The sequence below is a fragment of the Agelaius phoeniceus genome, chromosome Z (assembly GCF_051311805.1).
Source record: "Agelaius phoeniceus isolate bAgePho1 chromosome Z, bAgePho1.hap1, whole genome shotgun sequence".
Taxonomy (NCBI): Eukaryota; Metazoa; Chordata; class Aves; order Passeriformes; family Icteridae; genus Agelaius; species Agelaius phoeniceus.
In genome coordinates this window covers 14,339,450-14,364,517 of record NC_135303.1, presented here as the reverse complement: position 1 = coordinate 14,364,517, position 25,068 = coordinate 14,339,450, and the positions used below count along the sequence as shown (strand labels likewise).

Genomic DNA, 25,068 nt, shown 5'->3' with positions numbered 1-25,068 from the left:
GGTGACAGCTGCTTTGATCAAATCCTACCAAATAACATTTGTCATTTTAATTAGCTTGTTAAACATTTCATTGAGGATTATACAAATTGCATTATTTCCCTCGTGCATACAGCCCTTACAGCTTCTCAGATGTTTGTCTTCAGAGGTCAAATGAACCCATGTATGACTAAAATTTTTTTAGATCCTAGCCATAAAACAATATTCATAATACATGCTTCATACTATGGTAAGTATTAGACAACAAAGTCTGCAAAGTTGTTGTTTTATTTTAATCTCACCATATGGCGTAAGAATAGGTTAGTAATAAGCTCCTTCAAGTCATGGGGGCTCCTTTTGACCACCAGTCTTTTCAAAACCAGTGCCTGAGCCTTTCCTGCCACTCCAGGTTATGGTGCAAGTGGTGTGGGGATTAGGTGTAAATCCAAAACTCCCTGAAATCAGCCGGAAGATCTGTCTTGTACCACAGGAAAGGCGAGATCCAAAATGGGTTTCAGTCCCTTTGGCAGTGAAGACCTGTCTCCTAGCTGATGCTTCTGTATTTACTATAACTAAATGGTATCTGCCTATAACAAGATGGCGTGGAAACACAGAGAACAAACAATCATTTCTTAAATAAACAAAACTTTAAGATCTGCCAAAGAGATGTTGTCAGATCAGTAAGATCACACAGGTCTTTTGTTTGCCAGTTATTTCAGCACCCAGAATTTGGAGCACTATTAGGGGATAACTGCATAAAATGTATGACCTAGTATTTTGAACTAACACTTTTGTTTTTAGAAGATTATGTCTGAATTTCAAAAAAAAAGGAGACAGATGTACTTTTCTCTTCTAACCTTACACTTTCCAGGGCTAAAACCTGCCCATGGAAGTAGGAATTTAAATTTTTATACATTTTAAGTGACATCCCCCAGGCCCCAGGGCTCACATTGCTCCCTGTTGGATGGCACGTTCTGCCTCCTGGAGAGTCTCCTGCAGCTGCTGCTGGTCCTGCTCTGTGTCTTTCAGGAGTCTATTCTGGTGATCCAGAACTTGGTCTCTTCTCCTCAGCTCTTCTGTTGCATTAGAGAGGCTCTGCCAGCAGAGAGCAGAGTTGCTATTTAGCCCAAAGAAACTTCACTTTATGCCACTGGCTACTGACCAACATGGAAGACAAACTGATTGTGAAGTACATTTGGACCACTGCATCCTACGGTTTTATGAATTTCCTAGCAAAAGCATTAATGACTCAGAACCATCCCCCCCCCCCCCCAGTTTTTAGTATATTTGCTATGTATAAATAAGTTTTAGAAAACAAAATTAGCGTAGGTAAAAAGCCCAAATCAAACCCCCACTGAAGACTTTTTCCTTAATTGTTGAAAATAAAACATCCATAGCTTAAGAAAAAAAATGGAGTCTTTGAAGTGTTTTCTCAGTAGCCTAAAATTCTCAGCAGACTGAGTAGTGTGTGTATTTACTCCTCTTATTTCATTTATACAAAGATTGCACTATTTGGCTTGTTTAACAGAAGGTGAAACTCTGGTGACTGTTCCAGAAGAATAACACTACCATCAGAGGTACATTGGAGAGCTGGCTTCTATCTTTGTTGGTACATGAGTGCAATTCCAGTCTATTACTCAGCTCCTGAATTCGTCGCTGGTGTTCTTGTAAAAGCAATTGTGCCTCATGCTCACGCTGCAAAGCATTATCTAACTCCCCCTGTACATTGTCTTGGTTGATTCTCTGGAAAGAGAAAGAAGTTGTGCCTGATTCTGTAATTATATTCAGTGCTTTCCCTACCACTAAGTGAGTTCCACTTGCAAACCTACCAAATTCCAAAACAAATGCATGCTTAGGATTAGTATTGAGGTTTTTTTAACATGAAGACAGATCACTGGACAGTAAAATGGCAGACCAGTTAATTACTGTGATTTTTATAAAGAACATTCATGTAAAGTCTTGGCATTCATAATTCTTGTCAAAGTAGCACCCTAGGATGCAAAACTTCAATATTTAGAAGGAAAAATACGCAGATCAATGTTCAAAAACTTAGTGGATAGCTTATTAATCCTTGTAAACACCTTTGTGGACTGTTCTTCTCCTCCAAAAACTGTTCCAGATTGAGGAAATAATTCTTCAAGGAAAGTCGTCATCTACGTTTCAACTACAATCTAAAATGCGACAAGTTTCATCTAACTGTCCCAAAACACTAAGGGAATAAAACCTGTTAAGAACAAAACTGAAGATGACTAGAGATTTTTGAGTTAAAAAAAAAAATCCATTTTACTAGCTAGGAACAGGAAGGACAATGGGTGAGACATATCATCTAGCAGATATTCTCTGCTTGGAAGTGTTTGGATTGGGACATCCTGACAGGTTCTACCAACTAGGCTTCAGGTTAGGGAACCCACAGTGTCTCGGTAAGTCAATCAGCAACAGCAAAAGACTCAGGGGAATTTTGGGCATTTGTGCTACTGACAATGTCGGAGAAGGCTTTTTCTCCCCCTGCCATAAAGTAACTTCTTCAGGGAAACAGACCCAGGAAAATTTGTATTGTTTTTATTATAACAACATCCATTATTATGTTTTTCATCAACATCCATTTGGAGTTAAAACTGCTACATTTATATTTCATGAACTTCTCATGAACGTACTTTTATTGAATACGTTCATTCCAGCTGACTTTACTCTGTGGAAGTGAAATCTTCTTTTAGGATACATAAATCACATCAACATTTCCAACAAATGGGAGAACCTGCATTGCTGAAGACCAAACTGCCATTTATACAGGATACCTCCTTCTACAAATCAAAAGGAAACTCCAGTGGAAAAAGGGTATTTCTAAATACATCTGTCTTCTAGTTTAGTGACATTTACTGGACAAGTTTTCTGGAAAATTCTATTGAAAGGAAATCAATTTTATGCTTGTTTTCCAAAATAAAACAAATCAAAAAATGTGTAGAAAGGAGAATCTCTTTTAAGCAAGAGAGTCTCCAAGTCAAATGTACTTACACGCTGAAGTTCATTTAATTGCTCTTGCAGTCTGCAGGCTTTTTCAGCATCTTTTTGCATCTCGTTGAAAGCCCATCTGCATTCTGCAAGCTGCAGGTGCAGTGAGTGGGACTCTACCTCTGCTGCATGAAGCCTTTGTAAAAATCCAAATATTTCTTGCCGCAAGATTGCTATGTTTCTCTGTCAGCAAACAAAAACAAGTTGATGGGCTATAAAGTCTGCTATTTTAGCAATCAAATGAAAAATATTAAAGACCCAAGAAAGTGAAGACAAAACCATCATTTTTTCCTCTATCTCTAAAAGACATACACAAAAGTCTGAACCTGTCACCTACCAAGGGTTACTGCAAATTCTGTTTACAAAGAACTACTATTTTCACCTAAAGTCTACTATAAAATATTAGGAGAGAAAGTGTTTGTCTTTTCATTTTGGTTAAAGGGAAGAAGGTTATCTTTACTGAAAGAAAGGATGGTAAACATGAGAAAATAGAAAACAATAATAAAAAGCAACCTTAACACTTACATCAAGCCAAAAGCAAATTTGTTCTTAGAAGCTACTACAGATCTGATAGAACTTGAAAAAAAAATCTTTTACTTGGATACACTAACCTGTTGCGGTTTGTTTCAGGTATGTTCTGTTTCCCCCACGTTATGATGTTAATGGTTCTGCCTGCGTTCCCCTCCGTTCCACAGTTCCTTGTCAATCTCCCAACCCCTCCCCGGTTGCCCCAGTTACCGATGTATCTTTTTAATTCCCCGCCCCCGGCTGCCTGCCAGTCACCCGGCACTCCTGCCTCTATCTCTAGAACCTTCTAGCCAGAGCGTCGGGTGATTGGTTCAGGGGCCGGGGGCCCTCCCTCCGTTTGTTACAATTGGTTCTCCTTTGATGTCTGTCACCTATGTATCCCCCTTCCCCAGACTCGGATTTGTTCATGTGTTGTTACCACCCCTACCTCCCACTCCCTTTAAAACTCAGTGTTCCCCCCCCCCCCGCCTCCCCACCCCTCGGCGCTTTCTTGTTCCTGGATCGTTTGGGTACGCTTGGTCCCTCCGGGGGCTCAATAAAGCCGATTTTGCCACTAGCTGGAGAGTCGCTCTTCCTCCTGCGGAGTGGAAGTCCTGCACGGCAACGTCCCTTTGGCTGAAGGCGGGCTGGCCGGCTAGCCTGGGCGTTCACCATCTGCCGGCCGACTTCACTAACCCTCCTCCAGAAATCCTTTGTCAATAAACTAAAAGACCTATTCACACTCTAATGTGTGACAAATCTACTTCTTAGTGTCCACGTAGTAGTACTTCATGGTCATGGACTCACCACCAGCCTGAAACCAAAGAAATGCTGCTATCAAGGGAGCTTCACCATTGCTGTAAACCTATTTTCCTGAAGGAGGACTGTAAATCTGCTTACTGTGCTGGGCAGTCTGTCATACAATCCAGTTTCCAGGGCCTGGCCATTTACTCTCTGGAGGCCACGAGCCAGCCTCTGTGTGAGGGAGTCCCTCTCCAGGCAGGCTCTGCACCCACGAGCGTTCCCTTGAGCTGTCTCCCTCAGAACGCTCAGGTTGTCCATCAGTTGTGCAAAGCAGTTCCCGGCTGCACTGGTAAGTGCAAAAAAGCCAGGACCGTGCATCTTTAAGAAACAACACCACAAAGGAAACATCGAGCAGGTTATTAGTTCCCGTTTCTTGTAATATCCCATTCTTTTTCATTTATACAAGATGGAATCTGTAAATATTCTGAAAGACAGACTACAGAATCTGAAGCACTGTTCAAACTTTGCTTTTTAATTTTCAATTTCTTGAAAACAGCATGATCAAAGAAGAAAGTGCCTGCAAGTGAATCCAAACACATTTGATTGAATGGCAACTTTTATGCCAATTTAGTGTTTAGCGTTTTGGAAAATGCATCATCTTGTCTTTGTCCTGCTATTTCCCTTTATTGACATAAATGATCCCTCTTCTTGTATCCTTTTTTCTGTGACAAAAATGTGGGGACTCTAAAAGTAGAGGTTAATAAAGAACCAGGGATGGCAGCAATGCAGATGAACCAAGGGAACGTGTATCAGTTCTCACTGTAAATAAACTGCAGAAACACTCTCCAGCCTTCAGCTTCCATGGCTCTATATACTGAAAGGATATAATATCCTATCAGCTGTTAAAGAAAATGAATCTGTTCCAACAGTACAGAGATGTGATCATTCAGAGAATGTAGAAAAGAGTTATTATTTTATCTTGCAATGAAATTACTCCTTCAGGGAAACAGTCCCACTAAAATTTGTATTGACTAGCTCAGGATATAACCTCTAGTCAAAGGCGTCTATTATGTATTTCTGCTACAACAATATACAGTTAAAATTACCTTGTTTGCTGAGAACACCCTGCAGTTCTGAGATGGAGCTGATTATTGCAGTATAGAGGTTAGAGCTAGACAACCAGTGAAGTGCTTCAATCCAGTCAACTCCTTCCTCTCCAAAACCTGTGAAAGAGAATTGCAGCTAGCAGGATAACTGAATCACTAAGATCTGGCACACTGCTATCTCCAGCTCTTTGAGAAATTAAGCAAAAATAAGCATATAAACAACAAATTAGACGGAACAATTTAGACTGTTTTAAGCATGCTTCCAGAATTACTTTTTTAAAAAAAAGTAGATGAATCTTCTAATTTGCAAAACATTTTTGATACTATTTATCCTTTTAGAGGGAAGTATAAACTGGTCTGGTTTATAGGGGAAAGGGGCAAGTAGACATAATCTCGAAAGAAAATTTTAAAATCCTATGCTAATATTTTACCTGAATCAGAAAGCAATTTTTGTGGAAAATTCTAGGAATTTTAGTAGGAAATAGGTATTAAAAATTATTAGAAAAAGAAGAGGAAATACTTTTTCAAAAAAAAAAAAGGTGACAGTTAATCATTTAGGAGCATTGCAAGATATTTACCACAGAGAAGATGCTGCAGCGCCTAGTTCTGAAATCCGTAACACAAATATCAAGGATATCAGATACTGTTGAGTTCACGTGCATAATTGCAATTGTACTTGCAATGCTTAACATAAGAGTAGGCATTTGCTCTTAGAGTGAAATACTTTCATGAAAAAACACAAAAAACACAAATCCATAAATAATAATTGTCAGAATGTCATTAAATATGTCTTTATGCCCTAGCAATAATAATAATATTGCTCTTTGTTATTCCCTAAGCATGTAATTTGACATAACATTTTAAGAACATTGCACTTACGTGTCAAAGGATGCCTGCCTCTGGATTCTCCCAGACAAACTTGAATTCCAGAGCTTCCTCTGCATCCTTCTGTCCAGATGAAAAAGGTACAAGAATATCGGGCCAGAGCCCTCAGCCTGTCAGCAGCCAGAACTGCGATCACGGCTCTTCGGAACGCATAAACCAGGTTCTTGGCTCTTCTCTGCCTCAGCCTGCCGTCGTCCTGGTTTCTTTCCATGACAGCAGGGAGAGCATAAAGGAGGCTGACGATCTTGTGGTTCAGGAGTTGGTGCTGGTTCGCCTGTTCCTGGAGAATGTCTCTTTGGCAAGACGTGGTGCACAGTCGGCCCTAGAGAGAGCACAGGGCCCCTGACAGCAGCGCACAGGCTGCCAGCAGGGATGAGCGTGCCTTGAAAGCATCTAATAATGAATTTTTCAAGGAATTGTTTTCCTGGGTCAGTTGTGGACACATTTGTTCAAGGCCACACAGTTTTTGCCTGCTTTTCTGCTTCCTTTCTTCACATTCCTGCAACAGAAACAAACCAAACAAAAGTGGAAGAAATATTAACTAGATGGTTTTTACCTAGACAAGAGCAAAAAGAAAACTCTTAGTTTTGCCATTCAAATGATTCATTAAAGGAATAAACAATGTTAGTAATGACAGTGATAAAAGTATCTCTTCTAGTAAACAATTACAGAATCAGATATATGAAACCAAAGCAATGGTAGGAGGGAAATTTCCACGATCATCAACTGCAAATGTACTCCTGCTTTCTGACAACAATTCACCAATACTGTGACAGCTCACAGAAGGTCCAACACCACTTGTCTGCCCACAGTACAGTTGTAGGGGTTGACTTAGTAGTAACATCCTCCAATTTCAGAGAGAACACTGCTCTACCAAGTAGAAAACCAGTGTAAGTGAAAGGAAAAATGTAAGGAAGGTTGGAATATGAAACTAGACAAATTTAAGTTTTCACCATGCAAAGACTTCCAGCCCTGAAATCTGCATCAAATACAGCATTATTCTGTGAAGTAAGTTGCAGTAACTCAGAAATAAAAAGGGACATCTATTTCCTTTATTTACAATGCTTTTAACTGAAACAGGTGTGAAGGAATGTGATGATAAAGACAGTAAATAGTTTTTGTGGAATAACATTTTGGATTGCAAATAACTCGTTTAACAAGCAGTGACAGTTTTACATTTTAAAACCACTTCTCACCGTAGTATCAGTAAAGCAGAGACGCTTAACTCTGTTGAAATCTTGTGATGATTGCAAACAATAATTTAAAATGGCATTTAATTTTTTGTTTTGTTTGGGTTTTTTTGGGTTTTGGTGGGGGTTTTTTGGTTTTGGTTTGGTTTTTTTGGGGTTTGTTTTTTTTTTTTGAAAAGCCAAGACATTCCAGATTATTATTAAGTTTTAAAACAATTTCAGGGAATTCTAACATAGAGAATGTTTTCTTTATAAATAGCTCCTAAGTTTATTATGTGTTTTCAACAAGCATGAAAGGATTTACTCTTGTGGTTTAACACCACACATCCCATGCAAACTAAATGGAGGAATGAACCGAGCCAACAATGATCTCCAAATGCACACACTTGCACTTGTTGCTGGAAAATATTAGCAAGACACTTCCAGATAGATCACACTGAACTGTAGGAAAACTGAACTGTAGAAAAAAAACAACACAGTCTAAAATCCCAGAACAGATGCTAAGTACATGAGAAGAGCCCTACAGACCTCATGATCAGTCTCAATAAAAATGCTTAATTAAAAAGCAGCCACAAAAAGATACAAGCCCCACAAACACTGCCAACAATATTCACCCCTTCCCTTCTCTTTCCTTCCCTTTCCTCTTCTACTTCAAAAGAGAAATAAACCAGAAAACAAAGTGAAACCCTAAAGAGTGGCTTAGCCACTCTTAGCTTAGTCTCTGGAGCCAGCTGACTTACTTAAAAAGGGGCTTTTTTTTCCTAAAACCACAAGGTTTTCTGGGAGGAGAGGTCATGTAAGCTCACTTGCATTATTATCATGCAGAAAAGTACAGCTCCTCCTTCACACAAATGCTGACATGTTTTATAATAGGTATTTCAAAAAATGTCATAATCCAAAAGTTACAATTAAACAAAAAAACCCACACTGGCATTCTTTCAAATAGTAGATCTGAACCATAAACACATAATTTAGAAATGGTATTCCTGGAGAAAGCCTATTTTGCCTATGGATTATGGTAGAAGAAAAACTTGCTTTATGACTGTAAATGACTACATTCTGTGAATTCTTCATCAGTAAGATGAATTTATTATCTTTTAATTAGGTCCCTGTTGCTAGTATCAGATATTCCTTTCAGAATGTCCTGCACAGAAGGTGGAGCTGAGAGACTTGATGCACACTCCAGTCACATCTAAAGGCCCACAGCAACAGCATCAAACTGAGCTGCGGACAAGCCAAAATAAACGGTGTTTATTTGTTAGTGTCCAAATCCTTTGGGGGGGATGAATATCAGTCCTTTTTAACCAGACTGCAGTGTGAACAAATGTCACTGAGCTCAGCAGAGGCAGCTGATGCCTGGGGACACTCACCCTCTGGTTGGCCTTGCTGAAGTTCGAGACCAGGGCTTCAATATTCTCGTGCAAGAGGGCACAAAGCTCTGCCCAAGGTAACTCTTCCAGGGGGACGTTTGTCTGTCTGGAAAGCACCTGGGCATTTGCCAGGGTCTGGTATAAGTTCAGGAGGATGGACATCTCCCTCTGGAACACAAAGAAAAAAATTAATTGCTGTAGCTGGGCAATGTTCAAATCAAAAGAGATGCATCCTATGTGTGGTAGCAGTGCTGCGCGCAGCTGAAAATGAGCCCTCAAGGCTCATTCTCACAGCTTTACAAAATTCCTCAGTTCATTTCTCATAATTGCAGCCATAATAGTGCATAATATTACAGCAGAGTAAGAAAATACATTTCCCAAAATTTATCTAATTAGACACAGTATGTATATAAAGTATGTGAGTAAATCCCAGTCCTGTGGGGGCCACAACCATGACCTGGCACAAATAAAAATTTCCATGCTCTTAGTGGATGCAATTCATTCACCCATGTTAATACCTTGAGGTGCATTCAAACTGTGCCCCAACACCTGCACAGCGCACAGAAAACTGTCTGGCAAGGCAGTGGCAAGTTGGCAGCACAACACACTTAAATTATTTTAAAATTTTGTTTTGTATGTATTATATATGATTAAATATCTGGCCAAAATAGTCCTACAGCTCCATCAAACTCCACAAGCTGTGCCTCATTTATTTACAGTGATTTTAATCAGTGGTATAATAAAGTGATTCAGGTTATAAATAAATGTTAGCAACAACAGCATGCAGTAGAAATTCAATTCTTCATACTTTTAGTACATACAAGTGCCTTGGAAACTTTGATTAAGATAACAGAAATGTTACCTTAATGTTTCTCAAATGCCATGAAGACTGTATCAGTACAGTCAGAGATCAAGATAAGATTATCAGACCAGAATGGAAAGAACATAGGGAGCGTAGAAGTGGTATAAAATATGAAAAAATACTGTACAGGTCAGGAAAGCAGGAAGGGAAAATGAAGGGAAGTAAAATGCACTGACATTTTTACATAATTTAGGCATGGGTATAGCAAAGACCAACAGCAATATATTAAATGTTACCTATACTTAGTTTCTGCTACAGCCTTCTGCTTTTTCATTTTGGGCAGCAAAATCAGAGCTATTTAACTGGAGTAAACAGGATCACATACAGGCACTTCTGCTTCCCAAACAAATACAAACAGCTTTGGGAAATATGCAAAGCCATCCAAGGCAATAAATACCTGATCTCATAAGGCAACCAGTAATACAACTCTTCCAAAAATGAATATTTTATCACCTGCTCAGGACAGTCTTGTGGTTTGAAATCCTTTGAGTAAAACAATTAAAACAACCAGCTCTATGAATATGACAGCGAGACAATCTTTTTTTTTAACCTTTCAGTAACATAACATTAATTTTGAGTCTAGCATTAAATACTGTTTCCATTATCAGAAATCTTGATCATGAATGGAATCTTGTCCTGAATTCTTGTCATGTATAACATATATTTTACTACGGAATAAGAATAAAAAGGAAACCTCCTACCACAGCAACAACTAGCAAGCACTTTAAGTTTCTAGCAGAATATTTTGAGCTTGCAATTGTGTTTTGTAGTTAGAAATAGCAATCATTAATGCCCACAGTTAAGGCAGACAGTTGCTTTTCTCTATATATATTCCTTTTGTGCCTGATGAAATGACTTTTTCAGGCTAAGTAGGCCAGCAAATGTCTTTTAATACATTAATGCTTGCATGGAAGAAGCTGTTATTCTCCCAGAAAGAAAAAAGAAGATCCTGATTTTATTTGCCTCCAGTTTATGAATGACAGATCTGCCTGGGCAGTGGACAGCACTAAGACAAAGTGTGGACTAACTCCATCAAGTGAACAAAAGACACCCACAAATCTGAAGACTCTCTGATGCAGGTCTCTGCTCCTGTCCACAGGGAACAGACCTCATGCACCTTCCATGCTCAGAGCTCTGACAGAGAAAGAGGAGACGTTTCCAAGCCACCACCAAAAAAGTTTTATATTGCTAAGAGTAGAAAGAGAGCAAATGTAACCACACAATGAAAGGAGAGATTTTCTAAACATGCTAAGAACTTTCCTTTGTCCATACTGCTATGCAAAAAGATGGGAAAATTGTTATTCAAGGTGTAGCTGAGTAAAGACAGTAGAAAGGCCCAAAGTGGTCATATAAGAGGAGAAAGTTTTCAGAAAATAATCCAGTAAAATACATCCAATGTGCCAAACCACAGCAAAACATGCAAAAAACAAAACAGCAACAAAATAACCCCCCCTGCTTTTCCATCTGAAAGCTTGAAATAATTTTCAAGCAATTTTTACAGTCAAATACATGCACTGAAACTAAGAGAGTGTATGAAAGAGAAATAAACATTTCTACAATGGTAGCTAATGAAACGTGACAAAAAAGTTGGGTAGAAAGACAGAACATTCTTCACATGAAATGACGATCCATATCTACAAAATGCCTTAATTAGGAATGCCAGTACATCCTACCCATACTTAAAAAAACAATTTTCAAATTAGCTTCTCCAAGGCATTGGTTACATTTATTCATGTATTAAATTTTTTAAAAGGTAGCATAATAACAAAAAGGGTAAGAGTATAGCAGAGTTCTTCCACAGCTCAGCACAGCAAATGCAGCAAATCTTCAGCACAGTGCATATTTTGACAGTATGTTTTAAAAAACACCTAAACTAAACAATGTGTGCCACATTTTTTTCCTTACTATTGAGCCTTCATGCAGGCTGAAGCTGCCAGGAGGAGTCACTAATGTCCCAGGGGATTCTTCAGTTTCCTTCCTTTCCTCAACCTGGTCTTTCCATTGCACACTGGAGGATAAACGCTGTCTCTGTAAACTGGAAAGTTTCCACACAAAGATACTTTACCCAAAATTACTTTTGGCAAATGCACTGTGCTCTTTTAAAGGATAATCAATGGATTTGCCAGATACCACTTTAGCACATCACATGGATGCTGAAACTGCTTGCCTTTCTTAATTGAATGAAGAAATTTATATTCCTTCTAAGAAAGATTTTTCAAGAGGTTATATTTTCAGTTACCAAGCCTCGTGGCATGCAGTTCATAAGATTATTTGGATATGACCTCAAAGTTACATATAAGAAACAGAATTCTTCATATTTTATTAACACAACAGCTTCATGGTCTTCAGAGAGACCATGTCACATCTTGCATCATCAATCCTGATTTCAAGTACAGTTCTTGCTCTTAAGGTTTCCACATGCCTGACTCTACTCTGGAGTGACTTTTAAAGCAGACTGCCCAGAATTTTAATCTGTTCTTGTACTGTGTCAGTCAGGAAAACAGATATATCAAGAGCCCGGCATGACGAAACAGGCAGCTGAAGAGGAAACTCCAAGGCCAAACGATAGTATATAAAGGAGACAGAAGCAGAGACAGGAATCCAAGGAAGAATTTAAAAAGATTGCCTGAGCATTTAGGCACAGTGTCAGGAAAACCAAAAGCTTGCTTCAAATTGATGTTTGCAGAGGATGACAAAGGCTTTTCCAGCTCAAGTTTTAAGTATCTTACTAAAAACATCTCCATCACCATGAATCTTGTATGAGTTGCTCAGGCCACAAACTTCCTTTCTTGTAGGAAAAAACAGTTTCTTTCCTTCTCCACTACTACTTGTGTAAGTCAACATAAACACCTGTGTATACAGAGCCATATAGCTCTAGGCTGAAAGAGAGCTCACCCAAGTTCTGCTACCACAGGCACAGCAGACTGTGCTGGCCAGGAAACATCCCAAGAGATTTCCTCTGCTCGCACACATTTCAATATTTTTTGACCATTTAAAGCTTTCTACAGCCATTCAAAAGTTGAAAACAAAGATTACCCACTATAAATGATACACAACTTCTTGACAGGAGTCTTAGAGATCCAGCTGAGTCACGTAAGTGGAAAATAATGTCTTCATAATAATATCAGTGTATATAGAAATGCCATCTTTTCTAGACCTGCTGGCTATGTTTTCCTACACTCACCCCAACCACTACTGGAGGCTGGACCTAACCATAAGTATGATTTTCAAATTTTTTTATTTGGCAAATGATCTGTAATAGGCCAGTTATTATCTGTACCATTCACAATACCTTTGGTTACTGATATGGGCCTGTTATTAATGGACTGCCAGGTTCTGAACCTTTAGTTTGGTTTGGCACATTGCACCAGATTTTCTGCTGACTGAAAATTGCAGGGAATGTAAACTACAAGTTGTACTCAAAGTGTCTACTGTCATTTTATAACAGCTTTAAAAGGAAACTTACACTTTTTTTCCTCTCTCATGCATTTTCTGACTATCTGAAATCTTTCCTTGATACCCCTGAAAAAGCTTCTCTCCTGCCACGTTGCTCTTCATTCAAAGCGCCTTCAAGTTCTTGAATTCTCAACTACCAAGTGATAAGGAAGCAGTTAAAGGAAGTTAGGAAAGACTACCATGGTCTTTAATGCTGTTTGCTGTTCTGTTCTGCTTTTTACAGCTGAATACATTCTATTAATTCTATACAGCATTGGAAAGCGTTGAACAATGTAAAAACGTATTAATACATAAAGTTCAAAACAGAGAGAAATAGATATGCTGACCAAAAGCACATTCTGCTGTCCTTTCATGGAGTTTGGATTTTCCTGTTTTCAATTATTTGTATTACTGAAGTTTTCCAGGGGAATTCTATTTTTTTAAGTAGACTCGTAAAAAGGTGGGATTAACAGTAAACGCTACACTTGCACTCAGAGCAAAGCGCATGTGGAGCTTGTTCATGTACATAAACAAGGAAGGAAACCTTACCAGTTCTTCACCTATAAAAGATAAATCTCTAACTTCAAGGAATGCTACCCTCCAGTTTCTTTGTATGTTGTAGAAGTAGAGAAGGAATCAAGAAAACTGAATCATCACTACTTATTTAATTATCACTTCAGAAATCTAAGGGACTGTACTTAGAGAAGGTCATAAGAAAATAACTGAGAAAGTGTCAATGCTTATTGGTGAAAAAAAAAGATGATATTATTTCTTGTTTTCTCGTCTGGTTTTTCAAAAGTCCAATAGGAAGGCTTTGTTAGTCAGTATGAGATCACTGAGCAATTATCTTACAGGTTTTTCATACTTGTTTTTTAAAATAAACCCTAATTGCTTTAATGGATCAAACCCTGTGTGATACAGTTTAATAACACAAGAATTTGATATTCAAGTATACATATTACATTTTTTCATGTATTCAAACTTCTCTGGTAACTGCAGATATAATAGCTTTGAAGCCAAAATGTACTCAGCTGAAATTTGAAACTGCAGTCTCAGGATGCATTAATATCTCACACCTAGAGAAGTTGGATGTATGCACTGTATCTCCAAAATTATCTAAGTACCCATTCCAAAGATACAGGACAGAACATTTTAACAGTTTAACTATTGTGAAACATTTCCTTTCCCCTCACTGTTTCAATGCTACTTTGAACTCTCAAACATAAGAATGTGACATTTTATTTTAATATTTATTCTATTAACTTGATAGTCCCCTGAGAATAGGAGATATTTTTCTATTACCTTTTGCAATTTTGACACTCATTGCAAAAAATCTACTCAGTGTTTTCACTGGAGCAAGGAAGTCCTGGCATTTTTCAAAGATTGTACCTTTACAAGGTACATCTTCTTTCATCTTCTGTTTCATTGTAAACTTCTACCACATATTTAACTAAAAGTTTACCTGCATGATTTCTGTAGCAGATTTACATTGTATATGTGCTAATCTTGCTGCTGCAGCATCTTCTTCCAGTTTCTTTATTTTCACTGTTTCTGCCTAAAAGTACATTTTGAAAATATTCAAGTCCAGAAAGATGATAACATCATGCAAAGACAACTTAATTTCTTCAGTTTATTGGGACTCCATAAACCAATTTGTGGCATCTGAACTACTTGCACTTTGGAACTGTGAAAACTCATATCAATAAATAAGTAAAAGAAAACAATTACATATCCAGAATATTAAAATAAAAGTTTTTGTTTAGTTAAAGAGATTGATGTAGGATTATGTTCTTGCTGCATTTTTTATACTCGCAGATACTTATCTCCATGTAAAGGCCTGGACATGGAATTTCAATTGAAAAAATGCTTCTAGCAATAGCGGTAACTACAGAGCTGCTATAATAGAAACTCACATGCAATTTTAACTACACTGTTTCCTGTCAAAAAAATATTTTCACTTAGACTGATGACTGATTTGAAAAGAACAATACACTCCAAAAGGACTCCTGCCTTCAAGTGATGCAACAAAGATCAAGAAAAAAAAGTCATTTAAGACACCTAAAGTTACACAGATACAAGTGAAGTCATTCATTTTGGACAGGTAAAGCAAAGTAGCAAGTATGTGAGACTGAAGCTGACTCTAAGCACTTCAGTTAATGAATCCACCTTTCCTGCCAAGTGATGCTCTGCATTTTGTTCATCAAACACAAGGCACTCATAGCCTAACTCAGAGGTTTCAAAAATGAAACTGCTCAGTTTTGCCAATGCTTGCTGAGGCTCCCAGCAGCAGGGAGAAAGCTTTACTTACAGTTCTTTGATGAGATACTCCTGTCGTGTATTCTTGAAATCCAGATGCTTGGCCTGAAGCCTCAGGATCTTGCTGCAGCCATCGTGCTCTGCCTTCATATCCTTCAACTTCCTGGCAATGCTGTTCAGGGCAGCGTTTGTCTCCCAAAGATAAATAGGTACATGAATAAATAAAAACATCAAGAGGTACTTTTTCAAAGATAAAGTATTGCAGTAGAGAGTTCAATAGAGGAGGAGAGACCACATCTGTAGCAGCCATGACTTTAAAGGTCCGCCTGAGCCGCCGTCCCCGCCAGCCAGCAGAAGGAGCGGTAGGAGTGCGCGGTTTCTCGGCACGGCGCGCGGGAGCCGCTCCGCTGACAGGGGCGTGCCGGCTCGGCGGTCAGCTCTGCCAGAGGCGGACAGAAAGGCACGGGACCACAGACAGGGATGGGAGAGCGTCCCCTGACCGGGACCAGTCCAGGTTTTATTCCAGAAAGCGGAGTAACACCCAGGGGAAGCCGCCGTACCGAAGGGCCCTGGGGGGAGGGAATACACGTGTTATATAGGAGAAACGGGAGGGGGAGAGCTCAGACAGGCAGCGAATGGGGGCCCACGGTGAGCGCGGGCTTTATCAGAGTGACAGGACGGGTAGCCAACCGAGAGAGCTCAAAGGTGGGACCCCGGTCCCTGGCCCAATAATTCCATGTATAGCACCGAAGATTCTGGATAAAAGGGGGGTATTTGGGGGTGACAGAAAGGGTGCGGGTTTCCAGGGTAACCGGTGATGGACAGATAACTGGGAAAGAGGGGAATTCCAGACAGAACCATTATACAGAAAAAGGGGGTAACAGAACATTCCAGCTTAAACCGGGGGAGCATAATAACACAACATCTCCCCGTTTTTCATTAAAAAAAAAAAAACAAAACCAAAAACTTAAAATGAGGTGAACTGAGTCTGACTAAGGCAGTCTGAGTTCAGGATGAAAGGTGCAGAAGCCCATTGGTCGTCATCCACGGCTGAGGAGGCCTCCGATCGATCCGATTCCGAAGCTTCTGCTTCGCTGTATGGTCCCAGAGCCACCACCTGGTTTACCTCGAGGGTAGGAACAATCCTACCCAGCAGTCTCTTCATCAGACTCCAAATTATAGAACAAACAACTAAAACTACAACTAAAATAAAAAGAACCAACAGAACAGTTTTTAGAATTGACCTCATCCAGGCTGAAAAGCCCCATCCTGAAAAGATGTCCCCCAGCCAGTCTGATGTTTCCTTCTTTATGTCGTTTACCATGCCTCGCACTTTTTGATGGCACTTCTCATGTCCTCGGCCCTTGATGATAAATTGAGGCAGCAGAGGCCCTCGAATTCCTCACAGTGGTGGTTGTGAAGGAGGAGCAGAAAGTCGAGGGCTGCTCTATTTTGCAAAGTCGCCTTCCTTGTAATTTCATCTTCTGATAGGAGGTCCAATAATGTGGCTGATGTAAGATTGGCTTGTTTGGCTACCCAACACTCTAGGTGGGCCAATTCGCCTAGAGCCTTGGCTGCGGATACCCAGGGCAAAAACACAGTGACCGCAACTCCTTTTGGTTTAGACCAATGAATAATTTCGGAGTCACACTCTGGGTCAAGATTTATAAGATCCCTTTTGGAACGGGCCAAATTCAGTGTGACATTTTTTAAAATCCAATTATTAATTTGGGTTTTGTTGGGTGTAAACAGCGACAGCTGTCCGAAAGTACAAGGGCCTCCAATAAGGCAAGAGGGGATGCCTGCCCATGCTCAGTCTCCGTAAACCAAAAACACACCACGGGGTAGGGATAAAGGTTTATAATCAAAGGTGGAAGCCATCTCTATATGGGCAACGATTCCACACCATAAATTGGCAATGTATTCTTTTTTGAACTGCCTAACTGATTGAAATGATCTATCTAGAGGGTTGGGGGCGAACATAAACTGAATACAGAGGGAGGCACTGGCAGAGCCGAGCAATTCAAATTTTAAGGGTTCGGAATCCAAAGGTGTCAAACCTTGGATTCTGTCTTTCCAGCCATCTGTGGGATTAAAACCGAGAGAATAGGCAACTCTTTGGGTTATCAGGGGAGCGAAGGAGGTAGCAAGGTGAGATGGGAAATCGTTAGGAGAGAGAGGGATCCCCACAAGGCAGGACGACATCGGGTCCTCTGCTGATGCGGTGTTGAGGCAGATGTGATCTTGGCCGAGGACTTTCACGAGCGTCTTCCAGATATGGGCTTTGGGCTGAGGGACAATCCAGGTGCCTGAAGGGAGAAAGTGGGACCTGAGTGCTGTCACCAGCAGCAAGATGGTAGATGGAGAGAAGGCCATTTGAATGGGGTGTCACTGAAACATCAAAGAAAACAGGGTGAAAAGGTGAACTTAAAATTTTGGTTCTGCCCAGAGGGAAACTTAGAGGACATCAAAGTCAAGGGAAAAGGGTTGCTGCCTCCTCCTCCAACAAGCCTCCTCAACCTGTGCCACGCCTCCAACCTTTGGTGCCTTTTTCGGAAGGAAGGGCCTGACCCACTTAGATGGTACCCACTTAAGCCCCGAGGGAGTGGACACGCAAGTGTATCCCCTCCCCCAGGGAATCAGGTCGAAAGGCCCTTCTGTTTTCCAGGTCTCCGGGTCCTTAACTAGGACCGGAGGCCTGGCTTTCAGCTGCAGCTGGTTGTGTTGCCCAAAGTGTCACGCTATTGGAGGATTTAAATTCTCAAAGGAACAGTTTAGAAAGTTGATAGTAAAAAGTGCTTTTGCGAGACGGACATGGGGAGATTCCACCTTCACAGCCGTATGTTGTTGCTCTAAAACCCTCTTAAGGCTCTGGTGGGTCCTCTCCACCACGGCTTGGCCTGTTGGGGAATAGGGGATGCCTGTTTTGTGCTCTGTTCCCCATTGCTGCAGGAAACTTCGCAGTTCCCTGGACTTGTATGCTGGGCCGTTGTCGGTTTTGATGACCTTGGGGATGCCCAGGACAGAAAACGCCTGCACAAGATGTTTTTCGGCGTCAGCTGCCTTCTCACCTGTGTGGGCGGAGGCGTAGACTGCACTGGAGAAAGTGTCCACTGAAACGTGTACATAACTCAAGTGGCCGAAAGAAGGGATATGTGTAACATCCATTTGCCACACCTCGCAGCTAGAAAGACCTTGGGGGTTAGCTCCAGAGCTGAGTGATGGGAGCTGATGGGACTGGCACTGTGGACATGTAGCCACGATCTCCTTGTCCTGTTTGCGTGTGAGCTGGAACTGACGAACCAGGCCAGGGGCATTCTGATGGAACTGCTGGTGGCTGATCTTAGCTTGACCAAACAGATCTGGGAGCGGGGCCATCTGAACAGGAGCAGCCAGGGCATCAGCTCTTCGATTGCCCTCTGCAATGAACCCCGGCAGATCAGTGTGTGACCTGACATGCATCACAAAGAAAGGTTGCTCTCGGTGGGAGATCAGTTTTACCAATTTTGAGAGCAAGTTAAATAGGGGAATGTTGGACACTTCTTGAAGAACTGCTTCTTCAGCTCTGGACACTACACCAGCGACATACGCTGAATCAGTTACAAGATTGAATGGTTCAGAGAACCTCTCGAAGGCCCTGACAACAGCGTCCAACTCAGCAACTTGTGGAGAACCTTCCACCTTGGCAACATCGGCCTCCCACCGCTGAGTCTGAGGATCCTTCCAAGTCATTACTGACTTGTGGGATGCTCCAGACGCGTCGGTAAACACAGTCAGTGCCTCCAAAGGGGTTTGGCTCTGAATTCTTTTTAATGATAATGAGAATTCTTGATAAAACAATTTGTGGGCTGGCCAATCAACTGCAATTTGGCCAGTGTAACTGTCCAGTGCAAATTGCAACATTTCATTAATCTCGAGCAGTTCATCATCATCTTTTGAATTGGCCCGACTCTAATTTAATTGGAATGTGGATGCATTCAAAGTCACACCCCGCCAACTCCCTGATCCGCGATCTTGCTTTTTTGATCAATTCTGCCATCAGCTCTGATGGCCGTGTCATCCTTTTGGACCTGTGGTGGCTGAGGAAAACCCACTCTGTGATCAAGAGGCAGTCCTCCGAGCCTCGGTCCTTGCCTTTGATAGAATCGTCCCATTGAAAAATCACCCCATGGAGGTGTGGCAATTTCCCTAAAATGATAAATTTGAACGGGAGACCCGGTTGGTATCTGTGGGCCTGCCTGGTCGAAATGGATTGCTGGATTTTTTCCAGTGCTACCTGAGCCTCTGGAGTAAGGGCCCTAGGAGAACTAAGCTCCTCTCCCCCTTTCAATAAATTGAAAAGAGGGGCTAGGACATCAGTAGGAATACCCAGCCAAGGCCTTACCCAGTTCAAAGACCCACACAGCTGATGGGCATCTGCCAAGGTCTTGATATTTGTACGAATAACCAATTTTTGCCGAACAATGGTCCGCTTATTTATCTCCAAACCCAGATACTTCCAGAGTGGCATCCTTTGAATCTTGTCCTGTGAAGCTCAAACCCTGCAGCAGTCAATGCATTGATTATCAGGTCAAGTGCGTGTGTGAGTATGTTGTCGGTCGGAGCACAAACGAGGATGTCATCCATATAATGATATATTATTGCATCCTCGGCGGCTGCACAAATGGGGGACAGCAAGGAAGCGACATACCACTGGCAAATCACAGGGCTGTTCTTCATCCCCTGAGGAAGAATACACCAATGGTAGCGCTTGCTTGGGGCCTTACGGTTGATGGCAGGAACCGTGAAGGCAAAACCCGGGGCATCGTCCGGGTGAAGTGGAATATGGAAAAAAACAATCTTTGATATCTATAATTGCCAGATTCCAATTTTGAGGGAGCATCGTCGGGGACGGCATCCCGGGTTGGAGGGGACCCATAACTTCAATAATATTATTAATTTGTTGGAGGTTGTGAAGGAGCCACCACTTATCTTTGTTTGGCTTTTTGATGATAAACACTGGGGAGTTCCACTCTGACATGGTCTCCACCAGGTTGTCTTTAAGTAACTACTCCTTGATGAGCTCATTGAGCGGCCACTGCGCTACCCATACTGGTTTGTCCGATTTCCAATTCAGTTTCCAGGTGGAGCGCTCAGCAGCGACTGCTAATTGAAAAACCTGAGGAGCCACTGGTAGGTCAATTCAGGCTCCCCACTGGGCAAGGAGGTCCCTCCCCCACAGGGGTTCCGTATAATCCAAAACAAATGGGTGTATAGACGCTGATTGCCCATCCGGCCCCTTAATTTGCACGGTGCTCTTTGATTGTTTGGCCAATTGAAGACCCCCAACACCACGGACATGACCAGCCACGTCCTGCAATTCCCAATGCGACGGCCATTCCTGAGAAGGAATGATCATCTGCCCCTGTGTCCAAAAGACCCTTAAGGGGTATTTGGTCTCCTCCCCTCAAGAGTTGACAAGTAATTTTTGGTTTCTCCCGCCCAAGGATCTGAGCACAGGCCACCGTAGGATGTTCGTCTTGAGGTGGTGTAGAGGGCGGTCCTGGGACCCAGGTTAGCTCAGGCACTGGAATGGCCTGAGCAATAATCTGTCCCTTGGGCAGGAAGAGGGGAGGGCGGACACAGTACAGCCCCACTGAGAATTGCCCCAGGTCTGATGTCAAGAGACCCGGGACAATGTTTACCTCTGATGGTGTGAATTTTGTGTCTCCGACAACTACATACCCACAGCTGATCCGTCCCCAGTTATCTGGGCACTCCGGGCACACAGTCACAAGATGAAAATCGGAGTCCTTCAGATGGAGTGGCTCCGTCAGCTGCAGCCTGAAAGGTTCAATTTTGGAAAAGGTGGTTAGAATGGGCATAGGTCGGAGGCATTGATAAGCATGACAAGTCCGGTAAAAAAAAGTCACATTTGGTTGAGGTGCCAGGTGGTTTTCCCTTTTTCCCCTCCCTGCATAATGATGTTGAACCCGCCTTATTTATTTCTGCATGCAAGGGGGAACTGCGTTCAGCTCGTAGTTTTTTGGTAGGGGGTTCCCCCGAAGTCCCTGCCCCCTTTTAAACTCATAAAACTGCTTCCGCAGGGGGCAGTCAGGCATCCAATGCCCTAACTGTCCACACAGATGGCAGGGGGAAGTACCCCTGTGGACCGGCCCAGGGGTACTGGATGGCGGTGGATGGCTTATCTGGGAAGCAGGAGCAGGGTCAACTGTAGTGGCATCCCAGGTATCAGCAGCAGCAACGCGTCTGGGCGGTGGTCGGGCCCTTGGGTCAAGGTCCCTGGAAGCCAAGGAGACTTTGTGGGCGCAGATCTCCAGCATCCGCTGCAGGGTTGGAGGAAGGTCCAGCGGCAGGCTCAAGATAGCATCCCTGCAGGCTGGATTGGCATTGGTGGAGGCCACTTCCTTTGGGAGTTGTTTCCTGGTCTCCTTCCCTTGCATCTGCAATTCAGTGGCTTTCCAGAGACGCTCAACAAAAAGAATGAATGGCTCGTCAGCTTGCTGCATGATCTTTGAATAGGAAATTTGGGGCACCCCTGATGGCAACCTTAAAAAAGCCCTCTCTGCTGCTCTCCGGCTCTCCCATAATACTTCAGGCGGGATGATTCTGGCCTGGAACGGCCTGTCAGCAAAAACTCTCTCCCCACACAGGTGTTCGACCGAGATGCCTTCACCATTACGATCGAGCCCCGTGTGGGGGTTCACCCACAAAGAGGGAAGGATCCCCACCACCTCCCTTCTCCATGCCGCCTCCCACATCACATATTCAGTGGGGTTGAGAAGGCACGAGAAAAGGTTCCGGAGGTCATAAGGAGCGACTTCCGTTCCTGCTAAAGTGGCCCTTAGAATCCCCTGGGAGTGTTCACTCTCCCGGGAGAAATCCTTTTGGGCCTTGCAGAGATCTTTAATTTGGTGGTGGGGAAAGGGAGTTCACTGGGATTGGGTTCCCCCCGCCCCCTCAGGGTGGTATGAGACCGGAGCCACTGATGGGATGGAAACCGGCTCCGGATCCTGGGTCCCTTCCCCCCTCCCCCCAGATGCCAAAGCTTGGGAAGCGGAAGGGGGAGGGGAGGGGGAGTGGCTGGAGGACTTGTTGGAGGACTGGACGGGGGCATCAGATGACGAAGGTGCCACCCCAAGGGAGGAGTTGGTGGGCGTGGTTTGTAGAGAGGGGGAGGAGAAAGGGGAGGTGCTGATGGAGGTGGGGGGAGGGAAGTTAGGAGGAGTCTGGAGAGAAAAAAGGGGGTTTTTTTGACCGAAAAGGATTGATTGTGGGAAGAAGATGGAAAAAGGGCAGGAAAAGCCATGTGGTCCCCTCCATTTTGTGCTCCACAGGAGCCATCTTGGGAGGGGAGCTGAAAATGAACTTGAGAGGTTTTAACTGGGGATTTGGGAACTGGGAGAAAGGGAGAAGGGAAAGATCCCCTAAGAGTCTGGCCAGGACTCCTAGGGCGGGGGGATTGGGATTTCTGAGAAGAGCTGGGGGAAAGATGACCACACTGTGCCCTGCTGGAGCGAGCTGCTCTTCTCAGAATCCCAGTATTACGACAGGCAGGGGAGGGAAAAGGGCTAGGATCAGGGTTAGAGGGAGAACTGGGTTGCAAACTCGAAGAACAGGACTGTTTTCTCAAATTAGAACCTGATTTTAACAACGCTTTAACTTGGGAGGACCAAAAGCTGATTTTTGCCAGTTTTGTCCCTCCATTTTTTAGAGTCGTGTAATTTCTTAGTTATAAGATCCCAAAAACTATAATTATCTAATTGGTCAGTGGAAATTTCAGGAAATTGAGAAAACAGCCACTTTATTAATTTTTTCTACTCCTTTTTTGGAATATAAACCCCCCTCCAGCAAGGATATCCCCAACTTGGATAAAGGCTCTCTCTTGAGCTGCTGGCTGCTTTGCACCCATTGCAGAGATGTTAAGAGCAGCTCAAACCACCCACCACTTCAGGAAAAGGAAAAAGAAATCAAGGAAAGAGGAAAATTGCCTCTGCCCGCCCAGGCCAATGAGGAATAAAAGGGTTAAAAGGACAAGGGGGAGAAAAAGACTCACGGAATCCAGCGAGGGCGAAAAAAAAAAGTCTGAAGTGGTGTCCTGTCCCGAGACAACTCCTGAGGTGCTTCGGAGCTGCCGTCCCGTCCCTGGGGAGTACAGCGTGCTAAAACGCCGCCGAATTCGCCCCCAGGGGGATTTCGTGGCCAATTGAGACTGTTTGTCTCGGTACGCGGGTCCCGTGGTCCTCTTTGGCGAGGCGCTTACTGGCGCCGTGAGTGCCGAGAGAACACAAACCTGCCGCACGTTAGGCGCCAAATCTGTAGCGGCCATGACTTTAAAGGTCCGCCTGAGCCGCCGTCCCCGCCAGCCAGCAGAAGGAGCGGTAGGAGTGCGCGGTTTCTCGGCACGGCGCGCGGGAGCCGCTCCGCTGACAGGGGCGTGCCGGCTCGGCGGTCAGCTCTGCCAGAGGCAGACAGAAAGGCACGGGACCACAGACAGGGATGGGAGAGTGTCCCCTGACCGGGACCAGTCCAGGTTTTATTCCAGAAAGCGGAGTAACACCCAGGGGAAGCCGCCGTACCGAAGGGCCCTGGGGGGAGGGAATACACGTGTTATATAGGAGAAACGGGAGGGGGAGAGCTCAGACAGGCAGCGAATGGGGGCCCACGGTGAGCGCGGGCTTTATCAGAGTGACAGGACGGGTAGCCAACCGAGAGAGCTCAAAGGTGGGACCCCGGTCCCTGGCCCAATAATTCCATGTATAGCACCGAAGATTCTGGATAAAAGGGGGGCATTTGGGGGTGACAGAAAGGGTGCGGGTTTCCAGGGTAACCGGTGATGGACAGATAACTGGGAAAGAGGGGAATTCCAGACAGAACCATTATACAGAAAAAGGGGGTAACAGAACATTCCAGCTGAAACCGGGGGAGCATAATAACACAACACACATCAGATGATGATGTTAGAATTTTAAAATCTCAGATGCCAGCACATATTAACAGAAATGTTTACCCAATGCAGGCATGCTTTTAATTGACCACCAAGAAATCTCTGTTGGCCCAAAAATCACTGTGAACATGACCTTCTGTGGTAACACTAAAATCAGATCCAGATCTCCACAGGAAATCTTTCCCTGAAAGAGTGCAGCTTTTCCAATCTCTTTTGTGTCCCAGCTCAGTGGCAATGTTAGAAACATGGTGCATTTGGGAAAGTGATGGGGATGGGGACATGGGGACAAAAGTTCATTTTTGTCATGATTTTAATTGCTAAAACTTCAGATGTTTTGAGAGACAATTACTCCCATAGACCAAATAATTTAATTTTCCGCTATTCTGAAAAGGATTTTCTTCTTTGTAGAAACGGAATTACTTTAAAAACTTAAGAAATATGAAGCCCTCAGTAGAATAAAATAAGATGGTCCCCACTTCAATTTCTGCATACAGAAACTGAACTAAGCTACAGGTTGGGAGAATTACTGACATGACTGGACTCTGCAGCTCTGTGAAGTCACTGCTACAAAATCCCCATAGTCCATATGAATTTGGACCAAATTTAAGCTAATCCTCTAGCTTTGCATGTCCAGCAAGACAGGTTTCTTCCCTTCAGAATGCAAAATCAATGAATAAGTAAATCAATAATCCAAAATTAACAATTTCTACGGATATATATACCTGGAAATATATTTATTTCTTCAAGTTTATCTTCCAGATATTAACTAAAGTGAACTGGG

The 25,068-nt window shown here is 42.8% G+C and overlaps 1 protein-coding gene across 2 annotated transcripts in view; it reads right to left on the bottom strand.

Moving 5' to 3' along the window:
* LOC143692044 (uncharacterized) overlaps window positions 1–24,277 on the bottom strand; it is a 37,075-nt gene extending 12,798 nt beyond the window's left edge. The window contains exons 1-11 of one of the 2 annotated variants that reach the window (XM_077171525.1): window positions 21,065–24,277; window positions 15,393–17,649; window positions 14,547–14,639; window positions 11,555–11,684; window positions 10,705–10,837; window positions 8,788–8,955; window positions 6,222–6,726; window positions 5,343–5,459; window positions 2,989–3,168; window positions 1,546–1,719; window positions 926–1,071 (exon numbers count right to left, since the gene is read on the bottom strand). In XM_077171525.1, coding sequence (XP_077027640.1) covers window positions 926–1,071; window positions 1,546–1,719; window positions 2,989–3,048 — 380 coding nt within the window. In that variant the 5' untranslated portion in view covers window positions 3,049–3,168; window positions 5,343–5,459; window positions 6,222–6,726; ... (4 more) ...; window positions 15,393–17,649; window positions 21,065–24,277. Of the gene's footprint in view, window positions 1–925; window positions 1,072–1,545; window positions 1,720–2,988; window positions 3,169–3,596; window positions 3,922–5,342; window positions 5,460–6,221; window positions 6,727–8,787; window positions 8,956–10,704; window positions 10,838–11,554; window positions 11,685–14,546; window positions 14,640–15,392; window positions 17,650–21,064 lie in introns of those variants that run through there. The other variant, XM_077171526.1, reaches the window with a different exon arrangement.
* Window positions 24,278–25,068: the final 791 nt, after the last annotated feature.